This window comes from Heterodontus francisci, chromosome 8 (genome assembly GCF_036365525.1).
Source record: "Heterodontus francisci isolate sHetFra1 chromosome 8, sHetFra1.hap1, whole genome shotgun sequence".
Classification (NCBI taxonomy): domain Eukaryota; kingdom Metazoa; phylum Chordata; class Chondrichthyes; order Heterodontiformes; family Heterodontidae; genus Heterodontus; species Heterodontus francisci.
In genome coordinates, this window is record NC_090378.1 from 100153995 (window position 1) to 100177166 (window position 23172).

Here is a 23172-nt window from a genome sequence, read left to right on the forward strand (position 1 = left end):
AGAGAATAACTGAGATCCAGCAAGAGAAAATCTCTCTCTGCTCTCTCCAGGAGCGATCCAGAGAAGCCTCAAGCTGCAGCTGGTGGAAGCCAAGTCCACAGATCCTTATTGTCAGCAACTAGGGGGAAAGGATAAAGCCTTCTGGAACCTGGAAAGAAAGCCTGAATTGTGCACCAGTGAGGACTTCAGGACTATGATTTCAACTAAATATTTTGGGACTGAGATTCAGTATTTAAATTCCATTTATTAAGGACTCTACTCCAACCTACCAACTTTATTTTTTCCCCTCTGTAATCAATTTACGTATGTGTGTGTGGCTCTTGTGTGAATGTGGGCATGGATGTGTAGCGTATTTTAGTAATTTTAACTGGTTTAGAGTGATAAGATTAATAAACTTACATCTTGCTTGTTTAAACTCAAGAAAACCTGTCTGATTGGTTCATTTTCAATTATATTAGAGAAACAGGAGAAAGTGCTCACTGAGGTGGTAAGTTAAATCACTTTATTAAAAAAGATAAATTCTGTTGTGGTCAAGCCAGAGAAGGGGTGAAAGGGGAGGCTGAGACCCCCTCCTTACCTGGGCATAACACATCCAGTTGTTTCTTAAATGATTCCAGGTTTTTTGCTTCCTCAACTCTAACTGGTAGTCTTATCTACACATTGATCCCTGTTTGTGCGATGAAAAGTTTGCTGACATTGGTCCTAAAATTGCCTTTTACTAATTTGAAATCGTGTCCACAAGTTTTACTCCTGCATCCTGTGATTTAATTAAAAGTAATTAACTTTTTCTATACCCTATACAATCTAATAGGCCTATATAAGATCAACTGTCAGACACATCATCTTCAGGCTGAGATGTCCAACTTTCTGCAGTGGAAAAACTCAGATCCCCAACACTGGGAATCAGCCAGCCTCGTGGCTCCAGTGCTTGGATATCTCCCTTGTCTCTAAGTAACCAGAACTGGGTGTAGCATTCAGATGTTGAGGAGGTTGGTCAGGCAGAATCTTCCCCTTTTGAATCCATATGTATCAGTGCAGGCCTGCCTCATATATCATGAGAAAAGCACTGTGGAATAAGCATGATGGTTCCTGCAGTGCATTGTTACCAACATGTTAAGACAAGCGAACACTGTAGGTATCATTGGAATGCTAGGTCTTGATTAAGGAATATTTGTGGCTGACGGTGGGGGAAATAGAATAGGGTTGGAAAGAAAAGTTCTAAAGTAGACTGATGACATTGCTGCCATTTTTGTTGTTGGAGTTGAAAAGAGCACTGATTCAGCCTTGGGTGAATGGTTAAGGAGGGGAATGGAATTGATGGGAAGGCGACAAGTAGGTGGCTGGGGAGCAAAGACGATGACTTAGTTCTCCCTAAAGTCTAGCTGGAGGGAATTGCAGCCAATGTTCACGCTAAGCTGCGCAGCAACCCGAAAGTGCCCATGCATGGGACATAAGTCGATCCCTTTAAGTTACCGCGTGTACACAGCCATGCAAAAAAAATCGAGGGTACGTTGATTAAGGCCCATCCAGAATTGGCTTTCAGACAAGCACCGTATAGTCAGAGACAGTAGACAGGTAAGGCGAGGTAGTGGAGAGGTAAATCTGGTATCATCAGTGTACATGCTGACTCTAACACCATGTCTGTAAATGATGTCACCAAAGAGAAGCATGTAAATGAAGAAAAGGAGTGGGCCAAGGATAACCTTAGGGGACTCCTAAAGTGATTGTGTCGGAGTGGAATTGCTATTGATGCTCTGACTATGATTGCATAGCTAAGAGTGAAATCAAGTGAGGACAGTCCCACTGAGCTGGACGGTGAAGGAGAGGCATTGGAGGAGGATAGTGTAATCAACCTGCAGAGAGGTAGAGGAGGACGTGGAGGGATATTGCTCACCATCATAGAGAATGTAATTTGCTACTTTGGTTAGTCGGCTGCCAAAAGGCACATGAAAGTGGCTTGAGAGAAATGTCCTGTCTGTGTACATACACCTGACCTATGCTTAATGCTTGGCTGTGGTGGCATTGCAAAGAGGAACCTGTATCATATCACTCTGTGATGGGGCCGTTGGAGAGATGCTTTAAGTTACTGGAATCTTTAACATCGATTCAATAAATCCTTGTTAAACAGATTTTTTTCGTTTATCTCCCCTTTTCTGAAAGTGCTGACTCTTGGGGCGCTGTTCCACGTGCACTGTTCGGTACTCCATCCAAGTTGCTAGTCGTAATGTTATAACTCAGACAGTGAGTGTCAGCAGACTGTTAGATCATAGTCAACCTTGGTTCTATCTGCAGACATATGCTTTCCAACAGGATAATAATCAGTAATCGTTTTCCCAATTGCTTTTTCCTTTCTCCAACCCAGGCACTGTGACCAATTGCAAATACCCCTATTCCGCTCCCAAAGTAGGTGGTTAACTCTGTACAGACCCAGGTCCTTCCCAATCGTGTGGCTTTGTACAATAGCAAGCAGTGTATATAGTGACTAAGTTTTTCGAGCTTTACATCATTTTTAACACCAATTCTGATCAAATCCATTAGATCACTGATAGAAATATCTATTGCTAGTTTTTTAAAGACAGATCAGAGCCAAATTTAAGTGTCTGGACCATATAATCCAACACTTCACAGGCAATAATTAAAAATCTTAAATCGCAAACAAAACAAAGAACTCTTTAGCATTGCACCTGCCAGTGACAGCATTTGCTATCAGAGGTACTTACTGTTTTAAAGTAAAGTTTTACACCTTTCCCCACCCTCCTAGTCTTTTGTTTTAATGCTTCATCTGCTTGAGAAGTTTAAACTATATTGAGTTATTCTTTGGCAAGGTAAAATTAAATCAATTCTGTCAGGACTCCCTTGAAGCAAATGTACAAGAGATTTCAGATTGCAAATATTTTTTTAGCACCTTATATATTAGACAGTAGCTGCGACTTAACCCTTTCCCAAGCCAAGGCATTAAATGCTGTCTCTGTTCAGTTGAAAGCTTGAGGTTTCCAGGAGAGAGTGGGTCAAATTTACAGAACCTTTATGCTCAATCGATCTGTCGTTCAGTATTATTCATATTTGTCAGTTTTTAAGCATGGACTATGACTGACCTAGCCCTAAAAGTAATTGATATTGCTGGATAAGAGACAGGGCAAATTATTTTGAAATCAATATCCATACTTTTTACACAAGCATTGATGTAGATTATAGGGCCCTGTCCCTTGGGATTTGTGCCCATATCGACCTAAATTTGGGAAAGCAAGCTCCCAACATTGCATGTAAGTGATGTACGCTTCAAGTGTGTTTTCATTTCCTTGCATCAATGATCTGCTCTCGCTGGTAACCGTTTCAAACATTTTCCCAGGATTAGGTGGTGGGATATAAATACAGGTAGAAATCCTTCACAGTCCTGCAAATTGTGTGTTAATTTTCTTTGCATCGTTTTCCTTTCAGAAGTGAAGTACCCCTCCAGCTTCAAGGATTATCTTTTTTATGTAGATTTAATTAAAAGTTAGGAGTTCTGTAGAAAAATACCAATAAATACTAAAAATACAGCTTTTTAGACAATAGTAATTAATAATTGTCTTATTTCAGTGTTTCTTTTTCTAAGCAATAATATCAGTTTTGAAGGGATTGTTCTTGTGCCAGCCTCGTTAGCTGTATAATTTTAGTGTCAAATATATATTTATTATATAAATTTTTTTTTATATATTATATCTAACAGAAGTACAATGTTATGTAACATTCAGCTGATCTACTTCCTGCAAACACCAGTTATCACCATTGAGGGGAGCTAGTAGATACGTATGCTGCATTGTACAATGCCTGAGAATTGACACATTGAAATGAATATGGACAGTATGGTAGAAATAAATGAGCTCCCAGTTTAGTTTCCTTGTGTGTTTAAGACCTCTCTTCACCTCCTCCCTCTCTCCGCCGCCTCCTCCCCCCCCCCACTCTCCGGCCGCCCCCGCCCACCCCCCTTCCCGGCCGCCTCCGGCCCCCCCCCACTCCCCGGCTGCCTCCAGCCCCTCTCTCCGGCCCCTCTCTCCGGCCACCTTCGCCTCCGCCACCTTCGCCCCCCTCTCTCTCTGCCACCTTCTCTCTCTCCCGACCTCTTCTCTCTTACCGCCATCGCCTCCCTCCCTCAGCCGCCTCCTCCCCGCCTCTGCCTCCTCCTTCTCCCCCTCCTGTTCCCTCGCCTCTCCCGCCATTCTGTCCACCTCCTCCTCCCTCCCCCCTCCTCTGTCTACCCTTTAAGGAGGCGCTTAAATGTAAGCTTGTTATTTTGGGTGCAAGGACACTATTAGGTACATTTTAAAAGCCGTTGGCTGTAATTTTTTTATTTACTGAAACCGAGCACTGTACACCAATAATCAAACTGTACCAAGTTACTACTCTTAAATATATCAAGGATTTTTTTTTGACAGCAAAATATTTATTTTCTTTTTTAAAAAAGTACATTGACCGATTGTGCTCATTGATGGCAGATTTTGTGTTTAGCATTATGCAAATGAGCTTCAACTTAACAGAGAGAAAAAACACAGTTTTCAAAATGGTTGAAATTTTGGGTGTAACTTACGGCAGAATCAGTGATTACACCTAAAGCAGAAACGTTAAGCCTTCGACACCACACCTTGGACTCATTTTTCAACAGATATGCCCAGGGAGGTGATATGTGCATGATGTGATGAGAAGGTGGCAGAGAGAAGGTTTATTTTCAAGTTATTTCAATGCCACTGTGCAGTTCTAAGTCTAGCTATTGTTTGTAGTTGCCACGTTAAAATGCAGTTCTCTTTTATTCTCTCTCTCTTACCTAAATGTGGTGCCTCAAATTGGAGTGCCAGCAGCCCAAGGGACTCGAACATTCTGCCATCATTTGCTGTTTAACAATAGGAGCGTCACAGCTGAGCCTGAAGTCCTCATAAGTGTGCTGTGCAGAAGGAAGCCACCAGATAATGATCACGATTGGGCCCCATGGCTTTTTCCTTCTTGCTATTAATACCAAGCCTGAAACCAGCTAATTTCGCATAGCTGAATATAAATCTCCCAGGTAGTCATTGAACCCTGAGGGGAACAACTGCAAAGAAAGACACTGCTGCAAAAATCCCCTCAACTCTGTTGCCTTCTTTTCTCCACCTCCTCCATTGCACTTCATCTGTACCATATCTTTCCCATTTTTACAGTCCTAAGTAATGTCAACATGGCCATTGTGACAATAACATTAAACAGTGGCAGCACAGCAATAATGAAATCTTGCTTCAAGACTAGGTTACTAACATATGTGGGTGAGAATCTATGTTGTAACACCTCCCAGCACCATTGATTAGCGACAGGAAATATGTATCCAACTTCAGTCAGGGTCAGTAACACTTGCATGCACCTGGACTTGGACATCAAGAGAAAAAAGCCCAAGTTTTTATTTGTCCTGAAGATGTATGAATTGCTTGAGTTAGGGATTTAGCAGCTGCATAGGAATGTAGGAATTGCTAGACAAAAAAGGACAAAGAGTCATCTAATTTGCCTTCTACCATCCTGGTAGGTTCATGATCCAATGATAATGGAGTTGTTAACTAATCACGGTAATCGATCTCTATCAATTAGTCTGCAACAGGCCCAGACATAGGATGAGGAAAATACTCAGTGGTGGAAAGCATTCAGGAGCCATCAGTCCAAAGTCATTTGTTCGTCCCAAGCATGTTCAAATTACAGCGTCATGTCTCAAATTATCATTTACCATATCCTAAAATAATTTTTGAAAGAAATAATGAGGTAGGACTGCCTCTGCCTCAATGACTCTATTCCTTTCTTTAAGAAAAGGCCAAGTTCAGATACACAACTTCAGTTCAGCTAACTGTACAATAGAGTGGCAACAGAGTGTTGCCAACCCAGATGTTGTTTCAGCACCTTGGACAGATCACAGTGAGGATTTTGCTGTATTTGGTGCTTTACAACGTATGTCAGCCAAGAGCGACGTCTCAATTCATTCCATCTTCGCTGCCTCCGGAGAATACTTGGCATCAGGTGGCAGGACCGTATCTCCAACACAGAAGTCCTCGAGGCAGCCAACATCCCCAGCTTGTACACACTACTGAGTCAGCGGCGCTTGAGATGGCTTGGCCATGTGAGCCGCATGGAAGATGGCAGGATCCCCAAAGACACATTGTACAGCGAGCTCGCCACTGGTATCAGACCCACCGGCTGTCCATGTCTCCGCTTTAAAGACGTCTGCAAACGCGACATGAAATCCTGTGACATTGATCATAAGTTGTGGGAGTCAGTTGCCAGCGTTCGCCAGAGCTGGCGGGCAGCCATAAAGGCGGGGCTAAAATGTGGCGAGTCGAAGAGACTTAGTAGTTGGCAGGAAAAAAGACAGAGGCGCAAGGGGAGAGCCAACTGTGCAACAGCCCCGACAAACAAATTTCTCTGCAGCACCTGTGGAAGAGCCTGTCACTCTAGAATTGGCCTTTATAGCCACTCCAGGCGCTGCTTCACAAACCACTGACCACCTCCAGGCGCGTATCCATTGTCTCTCGAGATAAGGAGGCCAAAGAAGACCTCAACAGCCTGCCCTCAGTTTACAAAACCCAGCGTAGTTTCCAATAGTTTCTGAAAATCTGCATTTATTTAAGGGTGGGATGGTGGGGAGGGAATAATTGCACACTTCTAGTGTTTAGGAAAGTGTCAGATTTTTGTACCGGTGAGCTTCACTCACACTTTTTAAAAAAGAAGCCCTGGGTTGATCATTTTGGATTGAACAATCTGACCACAACTTCCTGCTGCTGTTGGCATTTTGTCTGCCACAACTTTGCGAGCTGCATCCCTGTGATTATTCAAAGGTGATTATCAGGTTAAGTGCAATAGCCATGATGTTTATTTCTCCAACTTGCTGTCCAAGATCTCTGCTGCGCATTTGCCTTGGAAAGCTGTTGGGGAGTCAAACAATGAACAACCAAAGAGAATTATGAGTTTATGAAACTATATTGGTTTTGTATATATAGGTTCTAAACTAAACTGATTATTAAAAGCACAGCATCCTTGGTAGTAATCATTATTAATACATTATTGACCAGTGTGAGGTTAATGTTTCTGAGCTGTGGTGTTGGAGGACTGCCATGTAGACCTAGCAATGATTGCATTTTTCTCGATCATTTCCATTAAGTTTTTCTGTTGATGTTTTATATAAAAATTTCTTATGTAGACAAATTGAACATGTCAATGTTTTGCATACAGATTTGTATACTTGAAAAGGAGAAATCTGTAGGGCAATGGGGAAAGAACAGGAGAGTGGGACTAATTGGATAGCTCTTTCAAAGATCTGGCAGAGGCATGCTGGGCAGAATGGGCTCCTTCTGTGCTATATGATTCTAGATTAACACATTCTAACATTTTCTTTAACACACTGGGTTTGAGATGGAGTTCAAAAATCACAAAATGAGGTGGGTGTGGAGCACAAGAGGAGTTGGTACTCAATATATCAAATAATGGAAGCCAGGGAATGAAACATAGAATACTTCAGATGTAGGTTCACAGGACTTAATTTAATTGAAGGGTTTCAGGTGATTTGTGTACAGATTAAAGCATATATATGAAGATATATCTAATCAAAGAGCTTCAGATATTCCAAATGCAGTGGAAGATTTAGTGCCTAGGAGAGAGTATGAGGCAATAATCCCATCAACTGAAAAAGTACCCCATAACCGACATCTGAAGCCCACAGCTATTAACTGACAATCAGTCCTGGGTCATGTTTTCTCTTGTATCATTTGGCCATACTAAGGTTTATGCTGTCTCTGCTGCTGGCAGTAGAAGGAAGTAACTTGCAGTTATGTAGTATGGTATGTCCTCAGCAAATTCTACATTGCTTCACATCCCATCAAATGTAGTCACTGTTATATAGGCAAATGCAGCAGTCAGTTTGGGCATGGCATACCATACAACTGAGATGGATGACCAGCTTCTCTGTTTTCAGTGATGGTTGAGGCAGAACACTAGGAGAACTCTCTGCTCATCTTCAGATGCATTCATCTGGTTAACCAGAACAGGCATTAGGAGTATTGATTCAGTGTCTCAACCGAAAGCCGTGCTCTGACAGTGCAGCACTCCCTCAGTACTGCACTGGAGTTGATACACTAACACACTCACTTGGTGATTAATAATTGATGTAATCACTGTAAATTCATTTAGCAATAATCTGTTAATTACTGATCATTGTAGGAGAGCTATCAGTGCATCCTATCGTAATACCATCAGCTCCATTTATTGCTCAATGAATTTACTCAGGTGCTTGATTCAGATCCCATGTGACAACTGAAGTCCAGGGAAGCCACTAGAATGTGTTGTACCAGAGATGAGGGACTTCAGTTATATGAAGAGACTAGAGAGGCTGGGATTGTTCTCTTTGGGACAGTGAAGGTTATGGGGAGATTTGATCGAGGAGTTTAAAAGTATGAAGAGTTTTAATAGATTAGATGAGGAGAAACTATTTCCGCTGGTGAGAGGGTTGATAACCAGAGGGTGCAGATTTAAGATAATTGGCAAAAGAAGCTGGGGAGAGATGAGAATTTTTTTTAAGCAGTGTGTTATGATTTGGAATGCACTATTGGGAAGTGTGTAAGCAGATTCAGTAGTAACTTTCAAAACATAAGTGGATAAATACTTGAAAAGGAAACATTTGCAGAACTGTGGGTAAGAGCAGGGAAGTGTGACTAATTGAATAGTTCCTTCAAAGAGCTGGAATAAATGGCCTCCTCCTATGCTGTAAGATTCTATTATTCTCTTTGCATCATACTATCATGCCATTTGCTGAGAGTCTCATGCCCTCCCTCCTCAAGATTACAATTTCACACTTGTACCTGTAGTTCCCAGCACTTCTCTTGCTTACTACCACCTGCTGCTAAGATTAAGCAAGAGAATGGTCAGGTGAGGTAAATCTGAGTGTTGGTAAGACAGCGATGTTGTGAAGTGGGAAAGAGATGTACAGAAAAGAGAGATACAGAACAAAACAAAAATTAAAAGCCAAGGAAAACAAGAGAAAAGAAGGATAGTCTAATTCCATGTTTTTCTGTGGTACCTATGTGATGGACACATGGGCTGGCATTCTTATCCATGGTCTTGTTTTGGCATGAGGTAGTGCCTAAGGTTTACAGCTTAATATTGAAAATTCAAAGCTAGGATTTGTCCCACTGTTCATTGGTGAGAGTAGCATCCAAGCTTACTGTCCAGGGGCCATTTGCTGGTTCTCTGACAAAAATTAAACATTTCTGCCTTCATATTTGCTTGCTATTAACTTCTTTATTTCTATCACAATGCATAAGGGGTTAAAAGCTAGCTACACTCACAGGCCTATTCCCGTGGAGACCGCTGACTGAAGTATTCCAACAAATGAAATTCAGTTAACTGTGGTGTCGTTTGAAAACACCTCCCAGGGCCGATGGAGTTGCCGCTTTACCTTTGGAGAAATCTGAAATATGGAAGCCAAAAAATATCCAGTGTAAGCAGGGTAAAGAAAAGTCCAAAAGTGGAATAGCATTATCCAACAGCCATTTTGAATGTTGTCAAGGAAGTGACCGAAGAGACTTAAGATTATGAAAGGGTTTGATAGGGTAGGCTTAGAAAAGATGTTATCTCTTGTGAAGAGACCAAAGCTAGGGGTCACAAATATAAGATAGTTACCATTAATCCAATAAGGAACTCAGGAGAAACTTCAGAGAGTGGTTAGAATGTGGACCTTGTTACCACATGGAGTAGTTGAGGCGAATAGCGTAAATGCATTTTAGGGGAAGCTAGATAAGCACACAAGGGAGAACGGATTAGAAGGATATGTTGATAGGGTTAGATGAAGTAGGGTGGGAGGAGGCTTGTGTGGAGCATAAACATTGGTATAGACCAGTTGGTCGGTTTCTGTGCTGTACATTCTAGGTAATTCTATGTGATGTGTCTTTAAGATGATCTTTTCTGTGATAAAAGAGAGAAATGAGCATTTCTCAGTTTTTTTTTGTTCTGTTAGTGGCAAGTCTTATTTAATATGCAGCATCTGGAAGATTTTATTCTGGCAATCTATTTTTTAAACACACAAAACAATGGTGCTTCAATGCAACAAGTTTCCTACTGTGATTTGAGCTAACCGAGACTTAATATTCCATTTAGCTGTTGGGAATTAGGCAGTTAATCCAATCGATAAACCAGTTTCAGGCCTGCCTCCCATCTGTGCTGCAATTAGATCAGCCGCAAGATTGTTTAAAAGCACTGCACTGTGTGTCAGGTGTAATTCCTAATTGCAGCCTTATTTATTGGGAGGGTTCTAAGAAAGATTCTGTATTGCCTGCACGCCAATACTTACTGGCTGCTGGTCTTTTCTGCAATAAAAATGTAGTCCTATTTTCATGTACCTTGCACTGAAAAATAATCACAGCTTCTTGTATTCAAACAGTTTTGCAATCCATGTCACTTTTTCTGAACAAAAATCTCACTCTTAACATTTCCCTGATGTGGACAGTTGTGCTTTTCTCTTGGACTGTACATAAGGGTGCTACTGTGAGGGAAAATTTATGTGTTAGCAGTTTCTTAAACAGAGCAGGAAGAGTTTCAATGACACCTACTTCCAATGAGATAGTAGAAGCTTGTTTACATTTTTGTTAGAAATAGTGCACACAGGAAAATTGTCCATGTGTGCTCTTTCTTGCCTGTAGGTGGTGCATGTCACAAAGAAAACCCACTGAAGAAGCGGGTGCTGCAATTTTGGGGCCTCTCAACAATTGGGAAGTGGACACTGACAGGAAAAGGAAAGGAGAAAATTAGAATACTGTAAAGGGAGATTAACACTTCAAATAAAGAACAAAAGCTTGCATTTATATAGTGCCTTTAACATAGTAAAATGTGCCAAGGTACTTCACAGGAACATCATCAAAGAAATTTGTTACCGAGCCACATAAGGTGATATTAGGCAGATGGCCAAACGCTTAGTCATAAAGGTAGGTTTTAAGGAATGTCTTAAAAGAAGAGGGGTGGAGAGGTTTAGGGGAGGGAATTCCAGAGCTTAGGGCTCAGGCAGTTGGAAGCTCAGCCACCAATGGTGCAATAATTGAAGTCAGGGATGCAAAAGAATTGGAGGAGCACCGATATCTCGGAGGGTTGTAGGGCTGGAAGAGTTTGCATAGATAGGGAGGGATAAGAACATGGAAAGATTTGAAAATAAAAGTGAGAATTTTTAAATCGAGATGTTGTTTAACCAACATAGGTCTGCGAGCACAGGGGTGATGGTGAACGGCACTTGGTGCAAGATGGGATACAGGCATCTGAATTTTGGATGACCTTAAGTTTAAAAACAGCCAGGAGTGCATTGGGATAGTGACGTCTAGAGGTAGCACATTCATGAACAGGATTTCAGCAGTAAATGAGCTGAGGTGGGGGTGGAGTCAGGCAATATTGCAGAGGTGCAAGTGGGCAGTCTTAGTGATGGTGCAGATATGTTGTCAGAAGCTCATCTCAGAGCCAGTTACAACACCAAGTTGCGAACTGTCTTGGTCATCATCAGACAGTTGACAGGATGGAATTGGTAGCTAAGGAAGAGTTTCTGGCTGGAACTCTAGACAATGGCTTCGGTCTTTCCAATATATAGTTGGAAGTAATTTCTTTGCATTCATATCACATTATTGGTGTTTATCCTGGAAAGTTAGACATTTTAAATATAGGATGCTTGATCATCACTGGTGCATTATGCAACAGCAATGCAGTTTTGAGTCAGACTCCATTAGAAATTGTTAAGAAAGGTTTGTTCATTCACTAAACCCCAAAAGTGGATGGCCACATGTAAGTCACAGATAGTTGTGTGGACACTGGTAAACTTGAGTTATTTTAGAGTGAAAAGCAGTTATTTCTCATCAGGAATAACTTTGACATTGTGCACAATATATGCCATGCATGTTGGCCCTCATGATGGACTGTGATGGAGGGCCTTGCACAATAGTGATTAATAGCTGTGTGTAACACCTTATGTGGGATATTGGATCTTGTTGAGTTAATTTGGATGGTAAACTTGAAAAAAAAACTCTTTGATCCGTAGAAAAGATATGGCTCCCTTAACTAATTCTGTTAATCCGTCACACTTCTTGTGCTTTAGTTTTTGCTTCTAGTTGTTGTCTATCCTGATTGTCATTTCAATATTATGGGCCTGTCTATTGATTGATAATGTGACATACAGGACAACCTGCAAGCTAATTGCAACTATAAAAATTGAACAATTTAAAAAAGGTAGTGTCTGCAATTAGCCACACCCCTTCAATGTAAAAGTGCCTACTTCAACATAAACTAAGAGCTTTTTTTATTTACTTGTCAATTTCCCCTCCCTGTTCTGAAGCATGGACTCCTCACTGGGATATGCTTCCATGGTATCTTACTCGAGTGGGCCATTCTCAGTGTGTGGACCTGGACCATGAGTGCTAACAGACCATTTGACTGTAGGGAGCATCGCAAGCTGAGCCTGATTATATACTCATCTATCATCCACACATACTTGCTGTCTGCAGGGACAACAATCAGGAGCACTCCTAGAGCCTGGAAGGGGAGGGGGGCACTACTTTAAACTGTTATTCCATAATGCCAAGGTTGGGGGAGGAAGCTGTCCAAACTAATGTTGAGAAATAAGTAAAAATTATATTTTTATAAATCAAGACATTTAAGTGAGTGGCCAATACCCATAATGCAGGATGTTTGAGAGTTGCAAAATTGAAGAGAAGTCAATGTAAACCAAATAGCCATGATTAAGATGAAGTCAAGCTTGAGTTTTTAAAAAGTGTGTAGGATGTAAGAAGGAAGGTCTGGCAGGTTATGAGCTCGACAGTTGTAGGTCAGGTACAATAATGTAATTCAGTTGAAGTGAGGGCTTCACTGCTTGTTAAACAGAGATTGGAGAAACATCAGAAGGAAACATTGGGCCTTGCTGAATTGCAAGAGTTACTGTACACCCCTTGCTTGCCCCTACTACAATGGGGTTTGTGAGCAGTGTTAACTCCTCACAGTTCTAACATTAATATTTCTGATACTGAGATTAAGAGGAAAATGAAAAGTCAACCAGATTTAGCACTGACTTAGTTCCAATTATGAGTTGCTCTCTTTATGTAGAGTAACTGGAACTAATAGCGTATGAGGCAACCTATTTCTTCCACAACTGGCTGTTCAGAGCAAGACGTTTGACTTCATTGGAGTATCATCTTGTCTTGCACCCTGTAGATTGTTGTTCTGTTCAGTTGATGTTTATATTTGTAAGTTTATATCTGCAACAGTCCATGTCTTGACTTAATAAAAGGCACGTTTACATGAACTTGTTAGCCTGACTCCCAATCCCACATCAGGAGGAATAATGGCCCGCCTTTAGTCTGGCTCCTATCTTTTGACCTGCTCTGCTTAGCTTGGATGGCCTTATCAGGAGTTATAGCCCTGCCAGAATAGTTTTGAGTCATAGGAGCAGGCACGTTTTCCCACCACGTCGCGATGCAGTCTGTAGGGAAGGTCAATCAGAGTGGGAAACTTCAAACAAAGAAGTCCAAGGCTCCTTCCTCTCTTTAACCAGCAGGAGATTCCGACATTCCGCTGGTTATTCTAATCAGTGTTGTTGCTGTTTCACTGAATGTAGTACAGCGACACGCAGTTGTTTGTGTATTATTTGAAATACACAGCTGGCATCTCCTGGTATAGTACGTACATATCAAAATGCCCAAACTCAATAGCTTATCTCAGCAGTTTGGGGAAGGGTACATTTGTTCTAGGTGCTCCTGGGCTAGCCGTGCAAAATAAGGTAACTAGACATTTATCAACTAATTCATCACCAACTGGGGATGAAACCTAGAGCTTTCCTTGTCCATATGGTTAAGTACAACACCAGGTGGTGCATTTACCCAATAAGCTACAGGGGGATCCCAAAGGATGCTTCTCTATCCCACTTTTCTAACCAATCCTCCTTTTATCTGTTTTATTCAATTGAAACAAAATCCTATTTACACAAAAGTGATTATACTTCTAAAGTGTCCTGATAAATCCAGCTGAAATTTGACTGTGTGTGGATTATATTTAATGTGCTGAGCATTTAAATAACATAAATTGGTTAGGATGAAATGTGGACCAAGAACAGGCAGTCCAATCGATTTTTGAGGGAGCAATTGAACTACACAACTATCCCAATTGGCAGTACATTGGTAATGTTCCTCGGAGAGACCATAATCAGTTAGCTCATGTGGGAAATATGTATGCTACAAAGGAAAATTGGAGCTAAGCCTCATTATTGGGGCAGAGTAGAGGAAGCACTACTCTATGTAAGGATGCATTTACACTATAGTGAGATTTATGTTGCTTCTACGCCCGAGCCTTGATGTGATCTGCGTTGACAGCCCATTGATCTGGCACTGGTTGCTTACAAAACAATTTCAGATAATTCTAGCATCAGGGTTCTAGGATTTAAACTCAATTCTTTGTTTTTATTCATTTGCGGGATGTGGGGGTCTCTGGCTAGGTCAGCATTTATTGCTCATCCCTAATTGCCCTTGAACTGAGTGACTTGCTAGGCCATTTCAGAGGGCATTTTAAGAGTTAACCACATTGCTGTGGGTCTGGAGTTACATGTAGGTCAGACCAGGAAAGGACGGCAGATTTCCTTTCCTAAGGACATTAGTGAGCCAGATGGCTTGGGCTGAGAAGTGGCAAGTAACATTCAAACCGCACAAGTGCCAGGCAATAACCATCTCCAACTAGAGAATCTAGCCAAATTAAGAGCAAAATACTGCGGATGCTAGAAATCTGAAATAAAAACAAGAAATGCTGTAACCACTCAGCAGTTCTGGCAGCATCTGTGGAAAGAGAAGCAGAGTTCCGAAGAAGGGTCACTGACCCGAAACGTTAACTCTGCTTCTCTTTCCACAGATGCTGCCAGAGAATCTAGCCATCTCCCCATCACTGAAACCCCTACAATCAACATATTAATAAAAGCAAAATACTGCAGATGCTGGAAATCTGAAATTAAAACCAAAAAGTGCTGGAAATACTCAGCAGGTCTGGCAGCATCTGTGCAGAGAGAAGCAACGTTAACATTTCAGGTCAGTGACTTTTCATCAGAACAGTCAACATCCTGGGGGTTACAATTGACCAGAAACTTAACTGGACCAGCCATATAAATACTGTGGCTACAATAACAGGTCAGAGGCTGGGAATTCTGTGGCGAATAACTCGCCTCCTTTGCTCCCCAGAGCCTGTCCACCATTTAAAAGGCACAAGTAAGGAGTATGAAGGAACACTCGACTTACCTGGATGTGTACAGCTCCAACAGCACTCAAGAAGTTCGACGCCATCCAGGGTAAAGCAGCCCCCTTGATCGGCAGCCCATCCACCACTTGAAATATTCACTCCCTCCTCCACCAGCACATAGTGGCAGCAGTGCGTACCATCTACAAGATGCATTGCAGCAACTCGCCAAGCCTCCTTTGACGTCACCTTCCAAACCTGTGACTTCTACCATCTAGAAGGACAAGGGCAGCAGATGCATGGCAATGCCACCAACTGCACGTTCCCCTCCAGGTCACACACCATCCTGACTTGGAACTGTATTGTAGTTTCTTCACGGTCACTGGGTCAAAAACCTGGAATTCCCTTCCTAACAGCACTGTGGGTGTACCTACCCCACATGGAGTGCAGCAGTTCAAGAAGGCAGCGCACTAGCACCTTCTGAAGGGCAGTTGGAGATGGACAACAAATACTGAAATAAAAACAAGAAATGCTGGAACCACTCAGCAGGTCTGGAGGCATCTGTGGAAAGAGAAGCAGAGTTAACGTTTCGGGTCAGTGACCCTTCTTCGGAACTAGTAATACCATCCGCCCCCATGGTAAAGTAGGCTGGTGATTCTCATTGTTCAGGCTTACACTTGAAAAATGCTCACATGGAAGGCTGCTGACCCCTTTGAAAATGTTGCCCCCCCCCCCCTCCCCCCGCAAAAAAAAGTTTACACCTTCAGAAGAGACAGGGGGATGGTGGGGAGAGAAAAATTAGAGTGCTGCCCCTGCCTTTATTGGAAGAGCATTCTAGAAATCACAATGGTGTCAGATGCAGTGTGACTCACTCTGTGTTTCTGTGATGATGCGGTTTTGTTTTGGCAGCAGTGCCTTTAATCAATGTTACAGCTAGAAAGCCTTGGATAAGGGAACAGAAACACATTACATTACATTTCAATTCACCTTCATTATGACACTTAACCACAGGGCATCTTCAGGGAGCTGCTGCGGTAAGGTACTTGAAGTATCATCATAAAAGAATTACACACTCTGCAACTTTGCTCAGCAAACTTGTGCTTTGTTTTTTTTTGTTCTTCCTGACAGTAGCCCAATCCAATAATATTTCTGCAACGACCTCTGAGACTAATCTAATAGACAAGACACAAATGAAAGTATCCCTTCACCATGCAGGACAGAGCACAGCAATTAAAGAAAAAGAAGAGCGTATGTTTTGGCGGATCCCAAGCGAAATACAGTTCTTCTTGTTCTTCCGCACTTTTTCCAATTATGTCACTTTGTTAGTCTGGTTGGATGCGTAGCTCACACACTTAATACAAGTGCAAAGACTTGTGAAAGAGAAGCATGGAGCAGTTGCATACTCTGATAATCCACCTATCTCTGTAACCGTCTCCAGCACGACAACCCTCTGTGAACTCTGCGTTCCTCCAATTCTAGTCTATTGTGCATCCCCCACTTCCTTTGCTCCACCATTGCAAGTCATGCCTTTGGCCATCAAGGGGCCTAGGCCGAAAGCCTCGTTATCTGTCTAGTTCCAACTGCTCCTTTAAGAGGCTGCTTAAAATCTACCGTTCTGACCAAGCTTTTGGTCACTTGTCCTCATATATCCTTCTTTATCCATTTTCTCTAATAATGTTGATATGAAGTGTCTGCAGTGTTTTACTACATTAAGCACACTATATAAATGCAAGTTGTTTTTTGTAATTTTGTAATTATAAACACCCTATTTAAGTTGGTGGGCTATATTAATTTTTTTTGATCATCAAGATGAAGAATATTCGTGTTGGGAGTGAACCATTTATTACTTTGAGGACCCAGTGTCAGCATTATTTCAAAGCCAGGTTCAAGCACAGTTATATATGGAGTGAGGTTCCCTCTATTCTGTCCCAAAAATATGGACAAGCTCAACCTCAGAAGAGCATTCCCTACTTTTACATTTTTCATAACCATCCATCTTGTGGTCCATCTATATGAGGTTACCTTTTGGAAGGACAAATTATCACTCAGTAGTATTTTCACTGCCTCCAGGATTTTCTAAAGAAAACTTGCAGTATTCAGGCTAAAAAATGTGACATGCAATAGTTGTAAAGGTTCCTGGATTGTCATGCCATGCTGAATTACTTAGCTGATCAATTTTTTGCCTGTTTTGCAATGTACCACGAGGAATTGGATTGTGATTGCTCAAACATTTTATGTAACCCCTTTACAGCCAACAGGGGAAACTTTCATTCTTAATTTGAAACCAAATCCCAGAGGTGGAAGGCAATAATAACTTTACACCCAGTTAGCATCATAAACTCACACCATGACTTTATGCATATCTCCATATGAATGTTGATTGCATGATCCACAGTTTAGTCATTTTTCCAATGATGTGAATGTTATAGAATGATACTTCTCTCTTCTAATTTCAGGATAGTGAAGGACAGACAGCATTACATTATGGTAAGCCTGTTAACTTGACTTTTTAATTTATTTTGCAATGTAAAAATCTTTTTGCCAGATTTTGAAATGGAGGATGGACTGCTGCTTCAACTGTTGACTATCTCAATGTTATCACTTTTGGACCTCTTTAGCCATGATAACATACAACTATGAAGTAAGGGTGACCGATATTTCCAGGTACCTCCTCAGCCCACTTTGTGTTACCTGCCGCTGTCTCCTTGGGTTTCCCTTATGTTGGATACCAATAGGACGGGTAGCCACCCTGCCAGTGACATTGCTCCTAAATAACAAGCAGATTTATGTCCCTTTGTATTTAATTGCTGATGAATCTATGTTTTCTCCCATGTGCACACAAGGCTGCAATACACCAGTTGTTCTATTACGTTATGTTAATAAATCATAATGAAACGTAATTATACTTTGAAACTGACAGATCTCCACAGTGACCATGAGCCCCCATGCATTGAAAACTTAAGGTTCTGTGTTGTCTGGTTACATCTCCAGGGAGGATGTGTCTTCCAAGGAGGATGCATATGTATTCGCCACCCCTACGTATACGTCATTTCCTGGCATTAATTTGGGAGTGGGGGCAGGGGAGGTTAGAATTATTAACTGCACCCTCTTATTTAATTTTTCCTGCACTTTTTTTTAAAAAGAGTGCTTATATGCAAATCAGTATGGTCCAGCCCAGCTTTAAAATGATTGGAACCTGTTAACCTTTTTAACTGGATACTGGGGCACACCTTCTCTCTGTTTCTAAAATGTAAATTTCCCATAAATTTGGGAACATTTAATCTAAGCAGTAGGGCTTCTATGACTCTTCCTTCCCCATCAGTGGGAATGACTCTGCAATCCCCTGGTACATGTAAATTCAATATTTTGTAGCAAAGATCAATGGCAGTGTCAGGAATGGATGGATTGTGTACTTGTCCTACCAACCTCTGCTCCTTATTCCTGAATTCTGGTCCTGTAATTGTCACAAAAAAAACAAAGAAAAGATTGCACATCAGTAGTTTAAAGGTGCAGTGCCTTCCCAAAGTTGACAACCATTGTGAAACTCGTTGAAAACATCTCAGCAGCTGTTAGGCTTTGTTCCTATTTAACTCTATAAAAAAAATGAGCAGGTGAGTGGGAGTGATGGAGGTGAGGAGGAAATCTCAAACACCACACAGAATGGATTTCAGTTGCATCGGAAGCTAAGACAGCCACACTTCAATAGCACAGACTGGTGTTCTGAGAGGAAAGGAAGAATTTTAAAACCATGCAGTCAGGATCTCCGAGAGGTAAAAATTAACTATGAGAACACACAACCTGAGTCCCAGTGATTCAATTATACACACAAACCTGAAAATATGGAAAACAAAATAACAAAACTCAGAACCGACAATAGAGAATTGTTTAAAATAACCATTTCCAAGATTAATGGGTGATGTTCTTAATATTCCAGGAGACTGTTTTATTTAGTTCTGTGTGTTGCACTTATCCTGAATTTAAATGTACAATGTTTTCCTCAAAATTCAGAATGTAGTATATTTAGTATATCTTTAGATTTGCCAGAAATTTTGTTTGATATTTAACTTACTAACATTTTTGTTGCAAGTTCTGGGATTTTTCAACTTCCTCCAATTTTCCAAGTAGATTCAGTTTTCACTTCAAACAAGTCAGTAGCATTGAAAGAGTTTCCCTGCTGCGCCTTAATATCCCAATGAGTACCTATGACTTCAGACGTAAGCTGAATGTCACGGATAGAAACCTTTCCCTCTTTTCTCTTTGTGTTCCTTTCTCTGGCAGTCACTTGCTCATGCTTTCTCAGTTGTCTGTCTGATTCCCTAAATTAATTGAGAATTTTCTTAACTAAAGATATTCCTGGTTTTTTAAAAAAACTGTCATTTTTTGATACTTGAATTTTTTAGACTTTTTTTAAAAATATGTCTATTTCTGGGACTGGATCTATGGTCTCCATTTTATTTTTTCCAAAATTTCCAATGTGAACTAATTTATTTTAAAGTTCTTATTATTTAATTTTACAAAAGGAAGTGTGTCTTAAGTTTGATTTCTCATTGGCATAGAGCATGTATACAGGGTGCGGGAAACTCAGATGGAGCATTGGGTGGGGGATCTCAGAAGTATGTATCTAAGCATGGAAATTGCAGCATAGACAGGTTGAAGAATGAACCTGCAGATGAAGCCCCTTTGATTCTACCTGCTTTTCTCAAATCTTCAATTTCTCTACAAGCCTTTGCTGTGTTTAGCCAGTACTTTATAACTTTTAAAGATTGCTGACGGTGACAGTGGAGCACTCTCGATTGCTGTTGGTGCACTTTGAATTCATGTTGGTTCAAATTTCGCAACTATCTGCTAGACAGTTGTACATTTTAAAAATTTCCCAGTAACGACCAGAATGAGGCTGCTGTGCTAAACAATTGTGGTGTTCCCGGATGCACAGAAGGCTTTACATCAAAACTGCCTTCTGCACACAGTTGATTTAGATGGCAGACCAATATGCCCCAGAGCATTTCAGAATTTATCTTGGTATTAATCAAAACAACAACAAATCTGCATTTTTGAAGGAGCTTAAAATTAGAAGAAACATTTATTGACCTACTTTCTCATCACGATGTTGGACACTGATTTCGTGAAATACCTGGCAGTTTTCTACTTGCACAAGTAGTCATTGTTTGCCCGCACACTTGTTGCAGTGATGCGGAGTATTCAAGATAGATCTCCATCTGTCAGGAGTGATCTTGATCTCTCTCTCTCTCTCTCTCTCTCTCTGCCCCTCACTCTCTCTCTCTGCCCCTCACTCTCTCTCTCTCTGCCCCTCACTCTCTCTCTCTCTGCCCCTCACTCTCTCTCTCTCTGCCCCTCACTCTCTCTGCCCCTCACTCTCTCTCTCTGCCCCTCACTCTCTCTCTCTGCCCCTCACTCTCTCTGCCCCTCTCTCTCTCTCTCTGCCCCTCACTCTCTCTCTCTGCCCCTCACTCTCTCTCTCTGCCCCTCACTCTCTCTCTCTGCCCCTCACTCTCTCTCTCTGCCCCTCACTCTCTCTCTCTGCCCCTCACTCCCTCTCTCTGCCCCTCACTCTCTCTCTCTGCCCCTCACTCTCTCTCTCTGCCCCTCACTCTCTGCTCCCCACTTTCTCTCTGCAGCCTTCTCTCTCTCTGCCGCCCTCTCTCTCTCTGCCGCCCTCTCTCTCTCTGCCGCCCTCTCTCTCTCTGCCGCCCTCTCTCTCTCTGCCGCCCTCTCTCTCTCTCTGCCGCCCCCTCTCTCTCTGCCCCCCCCTCTCTCTCTGCCCCCCTCTCTCTCTCTCTGCCCCTCTCTCTCTCTCTGCCCCTCTCTCTCTCTGCCCCCCCTCTCTCTCTCTGCCCCCCCTCTCTCTCTCTGTCCCCCCTCTCTCTCTGCCCCCCCTCTCTCTCTCTGCCCCCCCTCTCTCTCTGCCCCCCTCTCTCTGCCCCCTCTCTCTCTCTCTGCCTCCTCTCTCTCTCTCTGCCTCCTCTCTCTCTCTCTGCCCCCCTCTCTCTCTCTGCCCCCTCTCTCTCTCTCTCTGCCCCCTCTCTCTCTCTCTCTGCCCCCCTCTCTCTCTCTCTCTGCCCCCCTCTCTCTCTCTCTCTGCCCCCTCTCTCTCTCTGCTCCCTCTCTCTCTCTGCCCCCTCTCTCTCTCTCTCTCTCTGCCCCCCTCTCTCTCTCTCTCTCTGCCCCCCCTCTCTCTCTCTCTGCCCCCTCTCTCTCTCTCTCTGCCCCCCCTCTCTCTCTCTGCCCCCTCTCTCTCTCTCTGTTCCCCTGCCCCCCTCTCTCTGCCCCCTCTCTCTCTGCCCCCCCCTCTCTGTCTCTGCCACCTCTCTCTCTCTCCCCCTCTCTCTCTCTCCCCCTCTCTCTCTTTCCCCCTCTCTGCCCCCTTGCTCTCTCTGCCCCCTTGCTCTCTCTGCCCCCTTGCTCTCTCTGCCCCCTTGCTCTCTCTGCCCCCTCCTCTCTCTGCCCCCTCCTCTCTCTGCCTCCCCTCTCTCTGTCCTCTCCTCTCTCTCTGTCCTCCTCTCTCTTTCTGCCCCCCTTTCCCTCTCTCTCTCTGAACCCCCTCTTTCTCTATTCTTCCCACCCCCCCACCTCCCTCCCCCCCCCCCCCCCCCCGCCGCTTTTCCTCTTCCTCCCCCCCACCCGCCCACTCTGACAGCTGCAGGCAGCGGGAGCGCGCAACACAGCAGATTTGTGATTGGTCAGTTTTTTTTAAATCCACTGAGTTTCACAGCTGACCGGTGCTACATGTGAACAGTAACAGCGGTTTCCCAACTTCGGACAGATTCGGGGTTTTCTTTAAAGGCCGCCGGAAACCCCAGGATTTGTCCAAAGATGGGAAATAGCTGTTACCACGCTCATTTAGCACCTGTCAGCTGTGAAAGTCGGTGTCTTTTTTTTTAAAAAGCTAGTCTGAAAGAAGAAGCGATTGGGAAATTTTTCATCTCTGAAATACATCCGCGGGCCATATCCTGGACAACCCTGCCCCAGAGTCTTGTCATGTACGCACAGACATCTGCGCTACCTTGTAGGACTGATATGTCTACTGGGCATAGTGCTCTCCTTGTCAATATATAGTGTTTATGAGAAATTCCATGTCCCTCTATTTTAACAAAGTCCTGTTTCAAACAAATGAGCTGGCATCTTCATTAAAATAGAGGACAATGGAATGTTAGCAAATGCTTTAAATGTTTGCTATTGATTACATGCAGTGCTTTTTCATCCTTAAGATACATTTAAGTAAACAGCAATCGTGCAAGATTCTCTTGTTAAAGGAGGAAACACAGGCATGTAAAAGTGAGCTTAAGTCAAAGGAAGGTTTGAGGGAAGAATTCTGGTAAATTATATATTTTGTTTTGCATGGTGAACCCTACTGGGATGTTAAGGTCCTTTGATGGTCCTCTTGGGACCTTATTCCCCTGCCTTTCACTAAGTTACTGTTGAATTTGACAACAGTCCTTAAAACTGACACTTTGACCTATTATATGTGATGCCAAACACATTGTATGGACTCAGGATGCAGCTGGAGTTGTTAATGCTTAAAAATTCAGCACAAGACGAGGGTCGGGTGAGTAGGGAAGGGCTATCCTCTGAGGGGCATTTATTGTGTTATTGAATGTGGTTTCAGGCATGCATTTGTTTCTGTTCATAGGAGCCAAATATTATTGCAAGCTCAAGGGGGCATTTGCCTTTATATTTAATTTTTCAATTACTGTTTGGTTGTGATATAAGTGTCAACTGTGCTGTTTAGTGCTTCTTCAATAGTAGCGTAGCTCTATTAAGAAAGAAAGACTTGCATTTATTTAGCACTTTTCACAGCCTCAGATAATCTTTAAGTGCTTTACAACTGATGAAGTACTTTTGAAGTGTTGTCATTTATGTAATTTAGGAAATGTGGCAGCCAATCTGCTCATGCAAGGTACCACAAACAATGAAGTAAATAATTAGATCACCTATTTT

At 42.4% G+C, this 23172-nt stretch overlaps 1 protein-coding gene across 3 annotated transcripts in view; it reads left to right on the forward strand.

Annotated features, from left to right (window-relative positions):
* The window catches only part of acbd6 (acyl-CoA binding domain containing 6), a 261449-nt gene that overhangs the window by 220885 nt on the left and 17392 nt on the right, over nt 1-23172 (forward strand). The window contains exon 8 of one of the 3 annotated variants that reach the window (XM_068037834.1): nt 459-496. The exons of 1 other annotated variant lie outside the window; for it this stretch is intronic. In XM_068037834.1, coding sequence (XP_067893935.1) covers nt 459-483 — 25 coding nt within the window. In that variant the 3' untranslated portion in view covers nt 484-496. Of the gene's footprint in view, nt 1-458; nt 497-17672; nt 17704-23172 lie in introns of those variants that run through there. One more of the 3 variants, XM_068037833.1, reaches the window with a different exon arrangement.